This window comes from Vidua macroura, chromosome 33 (genome assembly GCF_024509145.1).
Source record: "Vidua macroura isolate BioBank_ID:100142 chromosome 33, ASM2450914v1, whole genome shotgun sequence".
NCBI classification, from domain to species: Eukaryota; Metazoa; Chordata; class Aves; order Passeriformes; family Viduidae; genus Vidua; species Vidua macroura.
The window spans coordinates 940,028-954,623 of NC_071603.1; the positions used below are offsets into that span (position 1 = coordinate 940,028).

Sequence of the window (14,596 nt, forward strand, 5' to 3'; positions counted from 1 at the left end):
GGGGGGTCGGCCGTGGTTTGTTTGTTGGTTTGTTTGTTTGGGGTGGGGGGGAGGGTCCCTGCAGGGGGTGGGGGGCTTTGGGGGGGTCGCAGTCCGGGGGTTCAATATCAACTCTTGTCGGCGGCGGGGTCTCTGTGGCGCGAGGTTTTCATGGTCTCCAGGTACTCCTGCTGCGACACCGCCAGCACCGACGCCAGGATCTCGTCGTCCTCCCAGTCGTTCAGGCCTGGGCACGCGGGGAAAACACAACATTCCCTTTAATCTGAGACAAAACGCTCGCCCACAATGATCCCCAACACCGAAAATGAACCAAAAAAAACGGTTTAAACGCAGAAAAATGACCTTAAAATAACCCAAAAACCACCTTAAAGCCACAGAAATGGCCCTATATCCCCCAAAAACCGCCTTAAACACATAAAAATGACCCTAAAACAACCCCAAAACACATTAAAGCTACTAAAAACCACCTTAAACCCATAAAAATGACCTTAAAATAACCCAAAAATCACCTTAATGCCACAGAAATGGCCCTATATCCCCCAAAAACCACCTTAAACCCATAAAAATGACCCTAAAAACCACCTTAAACCCATAAAAATGACCTTAAAATAACCCAAAAATCACCTTAATGCCACAGAAATGACCCTATATCCCCCAAAAACCACCTTAAACCCATAAAAATGACCTTAAAATAACCCCAAACCACCCTAAAGCTCCTAAAAAAACGGCTTAAAACCCATTAAAATGACCCTAAAACAACCCCAAAACACACTAAAGCTCTTAAAAACCAGCTTAAACACATAAAAATAACCTTAAAATAACCCAAAAACACACTAAAGCTCACAAAAAACGGCTTAAACCCATTAAAATGACCCTAAAACAACCCAAAAACCACCTTAAAGCCACAGAAATGGCCCTATATCCCCCCAAAACCACATTAAACCCATAAAAATGACCTTAAAATAACCCCAAACCACCCTAAAGCTCCTAAAAAACAGCTTAAACACATAAAAATGACCCTAAAGCAACCCCAAGACACCCTAAAGCTCCCAAAAAAACGGTTTAAAACCCATTAAAATGATCCTATATCCCCCAAAAACCGCCTTGAACACATAAAAATGACCTTAAAACAACCCAAAAACCACCTTAAACCCACAAAAAGGACCCTAAATCCCCCAAAAAAGACCCTAACCCCCCAAAAACCACCCCTAAACCCCCCCAAAAACAGGCCTACATCCCCCAAAAAAGATCCTAACCCCTCCAAATCCTCCAAACCCCCCAAAAACGCCCCTACATCCCCCAAAAATGCCACTAACCCCCCCAGAACACCCCTAAATCCCCCCAAAACGCCCCTAAACCCCCCAAAAACACCACTAACCCTCCCCAAAACGCCCCTAAATCTGCCAAAAACGCTCCTGATCCCCCCCAGAATGCCCCTAAATCCCCCCAAAAACGCCCCTAGATCCCCAAAAAAAGATCCTAACCCCCCCAAAACGCCCCTAAATGTCCCAAAAAGGACCCTAACCCCCCAAAAACGCCACTAACCACCCCAGAACGCCCCTAAATCTGCCAAAAAGGACCCTAAATCCCCCCAAAACGCCCCTAAACCCCCCAAAAACACCACTAACCCTCCCCAGAACGCCCCTAAATCTGCCAAAAACGCCCCTAAACCCCCCCAAAGCGCCCCAAATTCCCCCCCAGCCCCCGGCCGCGCTCACCGAAGGCGGTCGGGGACATCTGCTGCATGATGGCGCGGCACTCGAGCGCGGGGTACAGCGACACCAGCGGCGGCGTGGCCCGGCCCGCGCCCCCCAGCTGGCTGCTGGTCCCTGGGGAGACCGGGCTCAGCGACACCCCAAAAACCCCAAACCGGGGCAGGGACACCCCAAAAACCCCAAACCCCAAAGCGGGGTCAGCGACACCCCAAAAATCCCAAACCGGGGCAGCGACACCCCAAAAACCCCAAATCGGGGCAGGGACACCCCAAAAACCCCAAATGGGGGCAGGGACACCCCAAAAACCCCAAACCCCAAAACGGGGTTAGTAACACCCCAAAACCCCAAACCCCACATCTGGGATCAGGGACCCCCCAAATCCCCCCCCAGCTGGCTGCTGGTCCCTGGGGGGAGATTGGGGTCAGGGACACCCCAAAAACCTCAAACCCCACATTTGGGGTCAGGGAAACCCCAAAAACCCCAAACCCGTCCCTATTCCCCAGTCCCACGTTGGGGTCCCAGTACCCCCCCACAGGAACTGGTTTGGGGGGCCCGGTGTGCTCCAGTTCCAGTTTGGGGGTCCCAGTATCCCCCAAATCCCAGTCTGGGCTCCCAGTGCCCCCAGTTTGGGCTCCCAGTCCCCCTAGAACTCCCAGTTTGGGGTCCCCATCTCCCCAGTCGCTGCAGTTTGCACTCCCAGTCCCCCCAGTTTGGTTCCCCAGTGCCCCCAGTTCGGTCCCCCAGTGCTCCCAGTGCTCCCAGTTTGGTCCCCCAGTGCTCCCAGTGCCCCCAGTTCGGTCCCCCAGTGCCCCCAGTTCGGTCCCCCAGTGCTCCCAGTGCCCCCAGTTCGGTCCCCCAGTGCTCCCAGTGCTCCCAGTTTGGTTTCCCAGTGCTCCCAGTTCAGTCCCCCCGTGCCCCCAGTGCCCCCAGTTTGGTTTCCCAGTGCCCCCAGTTCGGTCCCCCCGTGCCCCCAGTGCCCCCAGTCCCACCTGGGGCGCAGGGCGAGGGGGGGCTTTCCGGCGGGGGGGGCTCCGGGCGAGGGCGGTTTGGGGCCGGGGGTCTCGGGGTGCAGCCCGGGGTGCTCCGGGGAGGGGGCGGCGCTGCGGGGCCGCGGCGAGCGGCCACTCCACTCCTCCAGGCCACTGGCCGCGGCCGCCGTGGCCGAGCTGCACGTGGCGCTGGCCTTGCGGGGCTGTGGGGACAGCAGAGTGACCAGGGAGTGACCACAGAGTGACCACAGAGTGACCACGGGGGACAGCAGAGTGACCAGGGAGTGACCACAGAGTGACCACGGAGTGACCACAGGGGACAGCAGAGTGACCAGGGAGTGACCACAGAGTGACCACAGAGTGACCACAGAGTGACCACAGGGGACACCAGAGTGACCAGGGAGTGACCACAGAGTGACCACAGAGTGACCACAGAGTGACACGGGGGACAGCAGAGTGACCACAGAGTGACCACAGAGTGACCACGGGGGACAGCAGAGTGACCACAGGGGACAGCAGAGTGACCACGGGGGACACCAGGGTGACCTCAGAGTGACCACAGGACATGGGGACATGGGGACAAGGACAGGACACCGGGGTCAGCGGTCACTCCACTCCTCCAGGCCGCTGGCCGTGGCCACGGTGTGGCCGTGGGGACACCAGGGGACACCAGGGGGTGAAAGACACACCGATGGTGACACGAAGAGCTCATGGGGACACCAACGGGGACAGGGGAGGTGACACCAGGGGTGACACCGAGGGTGACACAGGAGGTGACACCAGGGGATGGCAGGGACACCGAGGGTGACACCGAGGGTGACACCAGGGGCTCACAGGGACACCGAGGGTGACACGGGAGGTGACACCAGGGGGTCATGGCGATACTGATGGCGACACCAGAGGATGGCAGGGACACCAAGGGTGACACGGGAGGTGACACCAGGACCCCACCTGCCGCGCCTGCTTCTCCTGGTCGCGCAGCCACTGCAGGTAGGACTCGCGGGCCACCTGCTCCTCGATGGCCTCGTTGGTGGCCTCCCAGTCAGTGGCGCGCTTCTTGTCCTCCAGCATCTGCTGCTCGATCCACGACTCCTCCGACGTCTTGATGGCGCTCTTCATCAGGGACTGCTCCGCCAGCTGGGGACACGGGACACGGGACAGGGGACATTGGGGACACTGGGGACAGGGGACATTGGGGACAGGGGACATGGGGACATTGGGGACACTGGGGACATGGGGACATGGGGACATTGGGGACATTGGGGACACTGGGGACATGGGGACATTGGGGACACTGGGGACACTGGGGACATTGGGGACATTGGCACCGTCAGGGGACACGGGACACGGGGACATTGGGGACAGGGGACACGGGACATTGGGGACACTGGGGACATGGGCACCGTCAGGGGACACGGGAGAGGGGACATTGGGGACACAGGACACGGGGACAGGGGACACAGGCGCCATCAGGGGACACGGGACATTGGGGACATTGGGACATGGGGACATGGGGACATTGGGGACATGGGACACTATGAGGGGACATGGGGACACTGGGGACACTGGGGACACCGGACACCATGAGGGGACGTGGGAACATTTGGGATACTGGGGACATGGGGACACCAGGGGATGTGAGGGGACAGTGGGGATGTTGGGGAGATGAGGGACACGGGGACACCGAGATGTGAGGGGACATTGAGGACGGACATGGGACACTGGGGCGTGAAGGGACAGGAGGGACATGGGGACACCAGGGACATGAGGGACACAGGGCACAATGAGACACGGGGACACCGGGGACGTGAGGGGACACCGGGGACATGAGGGGTCGCTGTAGGACACTGGGGACACACAGGGGACACCATGGGACATGCAGGGGTCCCGTCCCCAAATCAGAGTCCCCACCCCCCAAAATGGGGGTCCCACCCCCCAAATTCGAGGTCCCACCCCCCAAATCAGAATCCCCAAAGTCAGGGTCCCATCCCCAAATCAGACTCCCCACCCCCCAAATTCGGGGTCCCACCCCCCCAAACTGGGGGTCCCACCCCCCAAATTCGGGTTCCCACCCCCCAAATCAGACTCCCCAGACCCCAAACTGGGGGTCCCACCCCCCAAATTCGGGTTCCCACCCCCCAAATCAGACTCCCCACCCCCCAAACTCGTGGTCCCACCCCCCAAATCAAACTCCCCACCCCCCAAACTCGGGGTGCCCCCCCCCCAAAGCCGGGGTGCCCCCGTACCCCCGGTTTGAAGGAGGGCAGCCCCAGCCCCACGCCGATGGTCGCCTTGTTGGGGTTCACCACGGAGTTGTAGTGGATGTTGCGGTGGTAGCTGACCCGGATGGGCTCGTCCTCGTTGTGCTGGATCCCGTGGAACGTGTTGATGGGCTCTGGGGGACCCCGAAATCCACGTGGGACCCCCGAAATCCAGATGGGATCCCCGAAAATCGAGATGGGACCCCAAAAATCCAGATGGGTTCCTCAAAAAGTGACTGGGATCCCTGAAAATCCAGCTGGGATCTCCAATGTGTTGATGGGCTCTGGGGGACCCCAAGATCCAGCTGGGATCTCCAAAAATCCAGATGGGATCCCAAAAATCCAGATGGGATCCCAAAAATCCACATGGGATCCAAAAAATCCAGATGGGATCCCCGAAAAACAGCTGGGATCTCCAAAAATCCAGATGGGATCCCAAAAATCCAGATGGGATCCCCGAAAAACAGCTGGGATCTGCAAAAATCCAGATGGGATCCCAAAAACTGACTGGGATCCCTGAAAATCCAGCTGGGATCTCCAACAAGCTGATGGGCTCTGGGGGACCCCAAAATCCAGCTGGGACCCCAAAAATCCAGCTGGGATCCAAAAAAATCCAGCTGGAAGCCTCAAAAACCAGCTGGGACCCCGAAATCCAGCTGGGATTCCTAAGAATGGCCGGGATCTCCAAAGATCCAGCTGGGAGCAAATAAAATGGGATCCCCAAATGGCAGCTGGGATCCCCAAAAACCAGACAGGATTCCAAAAACACCTGGGACACCCAAAAATTCCCGCTGGGATCCCCAAAAAATCAGCTGGGACCCCCAAAATGGCACCTGGGCCCCCTCCCCAGTGCTCCCAGTTCCCCTGGGACCCCTGCCCAGTGCTCCCAGTTCCTCAGTGCCCCCTCCCCAGTGCTCCCAGTGCCCAGGTGACCATTTCCCAGTGCTCCCAGTGCCCTTGGGACCCCTGCCCAGTGCTCCCAGTGCTCGGGTGCCCCCTCCCCAGTGCTCCCAGTGCCCGGGTGACCATTTCCCAGTACTCTCAGTTCCTCAGTGCCCCCTCCCCAGCGCTCCCAGTGCCCCTGGGACCCCTGCCCAGTGCTCCCAGTGCCCGGGTGACCCTTTCCCAGTGCTCCCAGTTCCTCAGGGCCCCTGCCCAGTGCTCCCAGTGCCCCTGGGACCCCTGCCCAGTGCTCCCAGTGCCCAGGTGACCCTTTCCCAGTGCTCCCAGCTCCTCAGGGCCCCTGCCCAGCGCTCCCAGTGCCCGGGCACGCACCAGTGCCGTACTGGTAGACCTCGACGGGCCGGTTGTACATCTCGGCCATGGCCTGCATCTCGATGTGGTTCCCGTGGCACGTGCTCTTGCGCTTGCGGTTGATGTAGGTGGTGAAATCCTCCGTGACGTAGTTGGAGAAGTAATCGGCGTTCTTCATCTGGGGACACGGGGACATGGGGACATGGGGACACGGGGACACCATGGGGACATGGGGACATGGGGACACCATGGGGACACGGGGACAGCATGGGGACATGGGGACACCATGGGGACATGGGGACATGGGGACACGGGGACATGGGGACACCATGGGGACACGGGGACATGGGGACAGCATGGGGACATGGGACACCATGGGGACATGGGGACAGCTGGGGACAGGGTGGGGACACAGGGACAGCATGGGGACACGGGGACACCATGGGGACATGGGGACATGGGAACAGCATGGGGACACGGGGACACCATGGGGACACGGGGACACCATGGGGACAGCATGGGGACATGGGGACACGGGGACAGCTGGGGACATGGGACACCATGGGGACATGGGGACATGGGAACAGCATGGGGACACGGGGACACCATGGGGACACGGGGACACCATGGGGACACGGGGACACCATGGGGACAGCATGGGGACATGGGGACACGGGGACAGCTGGGGACATGGGACACCATGGGGACATGGGGACAGCTGGGGACAGGGTGGGGACACAGGGACACCATGGGGACACGGGGACAGGATGGGAACGTGGGAACATGGGGACACAGACAGCATGGGGACACGGGGACACCATGGGGACAGCATGGGGACACGGGGGACAGCATGGGAACGTGGGAACATGGGGACACAGACAGCATGGGGACACGAGGACACGGGGACAGGATGGGGACACGGGGACAGGTGGGGACGCGCACAGCACCACAGGGGGACACCAGGGACAGGAGTGGGGGAGCCCTGGGGACACTGGAGGAGGGGGGAGGGAACAGCAGCCTGCTGCCCCCAGGGCTCGGAGCACCCTCCCAGTCCATCCCAGTCCCTCCCAGTGCCCCCCAGTGCCCCCCACTCCCTCCCAGTCCATCCCAGTGCCCCCCAGTCCATCCCAGTGCCCTCCCAGTGCCCTCCCAGTCCATCCCAGTCCATCCCAGTCCCTCCCAGTCCCTCCCAGTCCCTCCCAGTGCCCCCCAGCCCCCCCAGTGCCTCACCAGGTAGTCCATGCAGTGCTTCCTCACCACCTCGTGCATGTCCTGGTCTCCGTACACCTGATCAGCTGAGGGAGGGGACACGCAGGTGACAGTGGGGGGGGGTGTGTGTGTGTTGGGGGGCTCTGGGGGGATTTTTTGGGGGGATTTTGGGCATTTTTGGGGCTCACCCACGGCCCGGAACAGACAGGCCCCGTCCTCCTTCATGCGCTTGATGATGAAGCCTTTCTTCTCCCGCAGAGCCTTCTCGAACCGGTGCTCCTGCTGGAGACACAGCCGGGCTCGGGGGGGTCCTGGGGGTCCCGGGGGTGCCTGGGGGGGTCCTGGGGGTCCCGGGGGTGCCTGGGGGGGGGCTTGGGGTCCCCAGGGTCACTTGGGGGGGGTATGAGACAGGGAGAGCTGATGGAGCCACAGGGGATGAGGGGTGGGGGTCACTGAGGGGGGGGAAAGGGAGGTTCAGGGGGGTTCTTGGGGTCCTTCAGGGACTTGGGGGGTCCTGGGGGGGTCCTGGGGTCCCCAGGGTCATTTTGGGGGGGGGTATGGGATGGGGGGAGCTGACGGAGCCACAGGGGATGAGGGGTGGGGGTCACAAAGGGGGGAAAGGGAGAAAAAAGGGGGAGTTCGGGGGGGTTCTTGGGGGACTTGGGGGGTTCCTGGGGGGGTTGTGGGGGCCCTTCAGGGACTTGGGGGGGTCCCTGGGGGTCCCTCAGGAGTCCCCGGGTCACTGGGGGGGGGGGCACAGGAGTGGGGGGAGCTGTGGGACCCACAAGGGATGAGGGGCGGGGGTCACAAAGGGGGGCTCAGGGGGGTTCCTGGGGATGGGGGGGTCCTTCAGGGACTTGGGGGGGTCCTGGGGGGGTCAGAAAGGGGAACAGGGGGGATCCGGGGGGTGTCACCAAGAGGGGGACACCGGGGAATGGGGGGGGGGGTGTCCCAGGGCAGCAGGGAAAAGGGGGGAGGGGGTCTGGAAAACCTGGGGGGGCAGGGAAGGGTCCCAAAATGGGGGAGCGAAAGCGGCGACAACTTGGGGACAGAGAGCGGCAAAAAGGGGACGACGACGACGCGACAACGTCGGGGGACACCGAACCCCCGGTGTGGCCCCGGTGTGGCCCCGGTATCTCCCGCTGTCCCCGCGCTGTCCCTGCTCCTTCCCGGTCCCCCCCGGTGTCCCCCCTGATGTCTCCCGGTGTCCCCCCGGTATCTCCCGGTGTCCCCAGATGCCCCCGGTGTCCCCTCGCTGTCCCCGGTGTCCCCCTGGTGCTCCCCTGATGTCCCCCCCCGGTGTCCCGCCAGGTCCTCCCCGGTATCTCCCGGTGTCCCCCGCGCTGTCCCTGCTCCTCCCCGTCCCCCCGGTGTCTCCCGGTGTCCCCGCACCTGCTCGGCCGTGGCCGGGTCCATCTCCACCCTGCCGGCCTCGTACTCATCCTCGCTGTTGTAGCCTCCTCCCGCCTCGTCGGGCCCGGGGCTGCCGCAGGCGGGGCCCAGCCCCATCCCCAGCCCGATCCCGCCGGGGCCCGACCCCGCGGGGCCCCCGCTGGGCCCGGCCCGCCGCGCCGCCGCCGCTTGCTGTGCCCGGGGCCGCCGCCGCCGCCGCCGCCGCAGCCGGGCCCGCGGGGCTCGGGCAGCCCCAGCGCCGCCGCCTCCAGCCCCAGCAGCGCCGCGGGGGCCGTCGGCGGAGCCGGGCCCGCCGTTACCGGGGCCGCCGGGCCCGGCGGGCGGGGGGGACCCGGCGGCTCCGGGCAGCCCGGCCCAGCCCCGCAGCGGCGGCGGCGGCGAGGCGCGAGGCCGCGGCCCCCCCACGCCGGGGCCGCCGGGTTCGCCGACGCCTCCGGGGCCTCGCTCGGGCCCCGCGTCCGCTCCGCGCTCGGGCCCCGCGTCCGGGCCGGAATCGCCATCGCCGTCGGGCGCCGGTACCGGCTTCTTCTTCGGGAGGATCGTCATGGCGGGGCGCGCATGGGGCGGGGGGGGGCGGCGCGGGGCTCGGGGCGGGCCGGGGGGGCGGCGGCGGCGCGCGGGGGGCGGGGGGGGCCGCGGGCGGGGGGCGCTGGGGCCCCCCCGGCGCTGAGGGGCCGCGGGCGCTGCGGCCGCCGGGGCCGTGTCAACATCAACAGCCGCGACCTCCGACCCCGCGCGCGCTTCCGCCTCGCCCGCGCCGCGCCGCGCCATTGGCCGGCGGAGGAGGCGGCGCGCCCTGATTGGCCCGGAGGGCGGCGGAAGTCCCGCCTTTCCTCCCTCCGCCTCCGGGGAGGGGAGGCGGGATGGGGGTTGCCATGGTGACGGCGGGGGAGAGCGGGGGATTGGGTGAGGCGGGCAGGGAGGGAGGTGATTGGTTGGTTTTGGGGGAGGGAGGTGAAGGGGGAGAGAGATGATTGGCTGGCGGAGGTGCCGGTTGAGCGGAGAGGGGCGGGGCGACTCGAAGTAAACGTGAGCGCTGATTGGGTGGCGGCACGTCAATCATTGGTGGGCGGGAGCATCGAGGAGACGCCAAGCGCTGATTGGCGCGATCCTTGGCTCCGCCCACGTCGCACTCTTATTGGCTACAGCAAGCGACCTAATTTCCTATTGGCTCAGGCGCGGTAGGGGCGGAGCCCAGCTGAGATCCCGCCCCTCCGATAACCCCACCCTCCATCTGTCAATCTCCCGCAAACCCCGCCCCTTCCCCGCCCTCCCACGTGGTCCAACCCCCCCAAAATCCCCCAGGACCCCCCAAAACCCGGCAGGACTCCCTCAAAACTCACCAGGACCCCCCAAAAACTCCTCAGTGCTCTCCAAAACCCCCCAGGACCCCCCCAAATCCCTCCAGGACCCCCCAAATCCCTCCAGGACCCCCAAAAATCCCCCAGGACCCCCCCCCCAAAACTCACCAGGACCCCCCAAGCCCCCCAGGACTCCCCAAAAGCAGACCCTGAGCTCCATTTCCATCTCCTTTATTAAAACCCATCCCTGCCCCCCAGGAACGAGGGACGTTCCCACGGCGCACCCCCAAAAATGAGGGGGGGGACCCCGAGAATGAAGCTGAGACCCCCCCCAAAACGAGGGGGGGGGACCCCATGGAGAACACGGGGGGGGCTCCAACCGCTCTCCCTGAGCTTTTGAGGGGGGGGGGGTCCCAAAATTCACCTCCAGGAGCCTCCCGGTGCTGAACCCTCCCTCGGGGGGGGGGGGGGGGGGGGGGGGGTCCTTCAGTCTGGGGGGGGTCCCTCAGCCCCGGGGGGGTCTCTCAGCCCAGGGGGGGTCCCTCCCCTCAGTGGGCCTTGTGGCGGGGCCGGTCGTGGGGGGGGTCTCTCATCCGGGGTTTTTTTTGGGGGGTCCCTCATGCCGGGGGGGGTTTTTTTGGGGGGGTCCCTGCCCTCAGTGGGCCTTGTGGCGGGGCCCGGTCGTGGCCGCGCTGGGCCGTGGCCAGCTGGTGGCCGGCGTCCAGCAGCAGCAGGCCGGGCACGAGCAGCCAGAGCGCGTTGAGCCCCACGAAGTAACCCCAGAAATAAAGGGGGTGCGGGTCGCTGTGCGCCCTAGCCCGCCCGCGCCGCCGTGGCGAAGTACAGCACGTCACCGTAGAGCTGGCCTGCGGCGGCACGGGGACTCAGGGCACGGGCACGGGGACGGGCACGGGGATGGGGACAGGGATGGGGACAGGGATGGGGACAGGGATGGGGACAGTCAGGGCACGGGCACGGGGACGGGACAGGGACAGTCAGGGCACGGGCAGGGCACGGGCACAGGACAGGGATGGGGACAGGACAGGGACAGTCAGGGCACGGGGATGGGCACGGGCACGGGGACGGGCACGGGCACGGGGACGGGGACAGGGACGGTCAGGGAATGGGCACAGGGATGGGGACAGGGACAGGGACAGGGATGGGGACAGGGACAGTCAGGGCACGGGCATGGGGACAGGGACGGGGATGGGGACGGTCAGGGCACGGGGACAGGGACAGCCTGGGGACAGGGATGGGGACAGGGACGGGGATGGGCACAGGGACAGCCTGGGGACGGGGATGGGGACAGGACAGTCAAGGGATGGGGACGGGCATGGGGACAGAGGACAGAGACAGTCAGGGGACAGGGACAGTCACAGGGACAGCCTGGGGACAGGGACAGAGGACAGGGACGGGGACAGGGACAAGGACGGGGACAGAGGACAGGGATGGGGACAGTCAGGGGACAGGGACAGGGGAGGGTCAGGGGGACAGGGACAGCCTGAGGGGGGACAGGGACAGGCCAGGGGGGCATGGGGACACTGATGACACTGGGATGAGGACACTGGGGACAAGGGGACACTGGGATGGTGACACAGGGACACGGGGATGGTGACACAGGGACACAGTGACACGGGGACACGGGGACAGGCCTACCCAGGGACACGACGAGCTGCAGGATGAACCGCGCCGGGTGCTGCCGCAGGAGGGGCGAGGAAGGTGAGGAAGCTCAGGGGAACCCCAGGGCCCAGGCTGTCACCGTCTCCATGGCAACCGTGAAGTCATCGCTCCTGCCAGGGGACACCGGAGCGGGAGGGGTCACCCGGGGACACCGGGGGACACGGCCCACCCCCCTCCCCGTGTCCCCGCTGTCCCCAACTCACGTCATGTAGCGGCTGTCGGCCTTGGCGTATTCCTTCCCTGGCGATTTGGGGAGGGGTCACCGGGGGGGCGGGGGACCCCTACACCCCCCCTGGGGACCCCCAGCACCCGCTGTCCCCCTGCCCACGTGACCAGGGAGCCCTCAGATGCCCCTGGGACCCCTCCCCACGTGCCCTGGGACCCCTCAAATGCCCCAAAGACCCCTCCGCAAATGCCGAGTGCCCCTCCAGTGCTCCCTGTTACCCCCTGAGACCCCTCCCCACATGCCCAGGGACCCTTCAGAGCCCCCTGATATCCCAAGGACCCCTCCCCACGTGCTCAGGGACCCCTCAGATGCCCCAAAGACCCCTCCCCACATTCCCAGTGCCCCTCCAGTGCCCCCTGCTACCCCCTGAGACCCCTCCCCACGCACCCAATCCCCCTCCAGTGCTCTCCGCTGCCCTGCGGACCCCTCTCCAAAGCCCCCCCGCCAAGAAGCCAGCCCCCCCCGCAGGTGCCCCGGGGACCCCGGGCGGTGCTCACAGACTTCGGCCAGCAGCCCGGTGTCGGCGGGCAGCTCGCGGTGCCGGAGGCTGAAGTAGCCCTCCAGGACGCCATGGATGCCGGCGCACAGCAGGAACCAGCCCAGGACCAGCCGGCGGGCGGGGCTCCTCCTGGCCCCGCCCTTCGCCCCGCCCTTCGCCCGCCCCCCGGCCCCCGCCCAGGGCCCAGCCCAGCGCCAGCAGCGCCGCCGACGCCGCCGCCACCGCGCCTGCGCACTGCCAGCCGGGCCGCGCGCCCGCCACGTAACCCGGCAACGCCAGCGCGCGCGGCCAATAGGGATGCGCGCTCGTCTCCATGGCAACAGCGCCGCCGCCCTGCGGGAGTGCGTGAGGGGAGGGCGGAAGTGAGCGCGGCACCGCGAGGCCCGGACGGAGAACGGGGAGCGGGGAACGGCGGCGCCGCCCGCCCGCGCCTCCCCGCGCCTCCCCCGCGCTCCCCCGGCACCGCGCGGGGCCTCCCCCCGCCCGCCGCGGGCGCGGATCCCCGCGGAGCCCCGGCCCGGCCGCGGCCCCGGCCCCGCTCACCTCAGCCGCTCTCGCGCCGCTCCCGCCGCCGCCGCCCGCGCGCCGCGCCTCGCCCCGCCCCCCCCGCCGCCCCCGCGACCAATAGGAGCGCGCCGTCTCAAGGCCGGCCAATAGGAGATCGCCCCGCCCGCCTCTGCCCGCCGCTGATTGGCCGCGCCCGCCGCTGTTTGGGGCCGTGTGCTGTTTATGCTCCGCCCCAAGGGCGTGGTCTCGCATAAAGTGGGCGTGGCTTTAGTGCTCTTCTATTGGGGGCCACAAAGACCCCACCCCAAATTATTTAGGGACCCTAAAGACCCCCCTCCAAAATTCTACAGGGGCCCTCAAGAATTCCCCCCCTAAATTATTAGGACCCCCAAGGACCCCCCGCAATTAATTAGGGACCCTAAGGACCCCACCAAAATTATTTAAGGGCCCCAAAGACCCCCCCCCAAAATTATATTACCCCCCCACCAAAGTAATTAGGGACCCCAAGGACCCCGCCCCAAATTATATTAATTAGGGACCCCGATTAATTAGGGACCCCAAGGACACCCCCAAAATTCTATAGGGGCGCTAAAGACCCTCCCCCCCAATTATTAAAGGACCCCCCAAAGACCCCCACCCCCAAAATTCTACAGGGGCCACAAGGACCCCCCCCCAATTAATTAGGGACCCCAAAGACCCCTCCCCAAATTGTATTAACCCCCAATTTATTAGGGACCCCAAAGACCCCCCAAATTACACCCCCCCCCCCCCGGCTGTATAGGAGCCATACAAAGCCCCCCCCCCATTTTACACAAGAGCCCCCCCCCCGAATTTTTCAGCTTTTGGGGCCCCCGGGAACCCCAAAATCCCCGAATTTCCCCCCAAAAAAAAGAGGCGGAGCCGGGGGTGGCAGCAGGTCCCTGTATTGACCCCCCCAAAACCCCCCCCAAAACCCCCGGGGGGCCCCCCCGAAAGCGGCCGCTCGCCAGGAGCGGCCGAGGGGGGGGGGCCGGGATTTTGGGGACCCCCCCTCCCCTCCCCCACCCTGAAATTTGGGACCCCTCCCCCACCCCCAAAACGAAGCTGGGGACCCCCCCAAGGGCAGGGCTGGGTTTTTTTTTTTTGGGGGGGGGTCACACGAGGGTCCCGGGGGCTGCGGCTCGGGGGGGGGAGGGGGAGGGGGAGGGGGCGTGGCCCCGGGGGGGTCCTTGGGTGGGGGAGGGGAGGGGGAGGGAAAAATCCCAAAAAAAGGGAAAAAAAAGAGGGAAAAAAAGGAAAAAAAAAGGGAAAAAAGGAGAGAAAGAGAAGAGAAAGAAGAGTTAGGCCCCCCCAAAGTGACCCCCCCGCAGCGCCCCTCCCCCACCCCGACCTGGGGACCCCCCCCCACCCCCCCAAACCCAGCCCGGAAGGGAGAAAGGAGCGGAGAGAGAGGGGGGAGGGGAGGGACCCCAAAAAAGGGGGGGGAGCCCCAAAATTGGGAATTGGGGGGAGGAGAGACCCCAAATTTTGGGGTTTTGGGGGAACTGAGGGGGGGGGATGCCA

At 65.0% G+C, this 14,596-nt stretch overlaps 2 protein-coding genes across 2 annotated transcripts; both read right to left on the reverse strand.

Annotated features, from left to right (window-relative positions):
- Positions 1-11: 11 nt before the first annotated feature.
- On the reverse strand, positions 12-9,437 carry OTUD5 (OTU deubiquitinase 5). The gene is given in 11 exon segments (XM_054001850.1): positions 12-226; positions 1,719-1,843; positions 2,705-2,907; positions 3,656-3,841; positions 4,951-5,099; positions 6,241-6,397; positions 7,450-7,514; positions 7,617-7,710; positions 8,821-8,990; positions 8,993-9,110; positions 9,112-9,437. Coding segments are annotated over 11 exon segments (1,662 nt in total). The 5' UTR covers positions 9,388-9,437; the 3' UTR covers positions 12-107.
- A 1,265-nt stretch (positions 9,438-10,702) lies between these two features.
- Positions 10,703-13,137, reverse strand: EBP (EBP cholestenol delta-isomerase). The gene is given in 8 exon segments (XM_054001849.1): positions 10,703-10,818; positions 10,820-10,957; positions 10,959-11,008; positions 11,799-11,932; positions 12,026-12,062; positions 12,546-12,720; positions 12,722-12,880; positions 13,091-13,137. Coding segments are annotated over 7 exon segments (696 nt in total). The 5' UTR covers positions 12,863-12,880; positions 13,091-13,137; the 3' UTR covers positions 10,703-10,797.
- Positions 13,138-14,596: the final 1,459 nt, after the last annotated feature.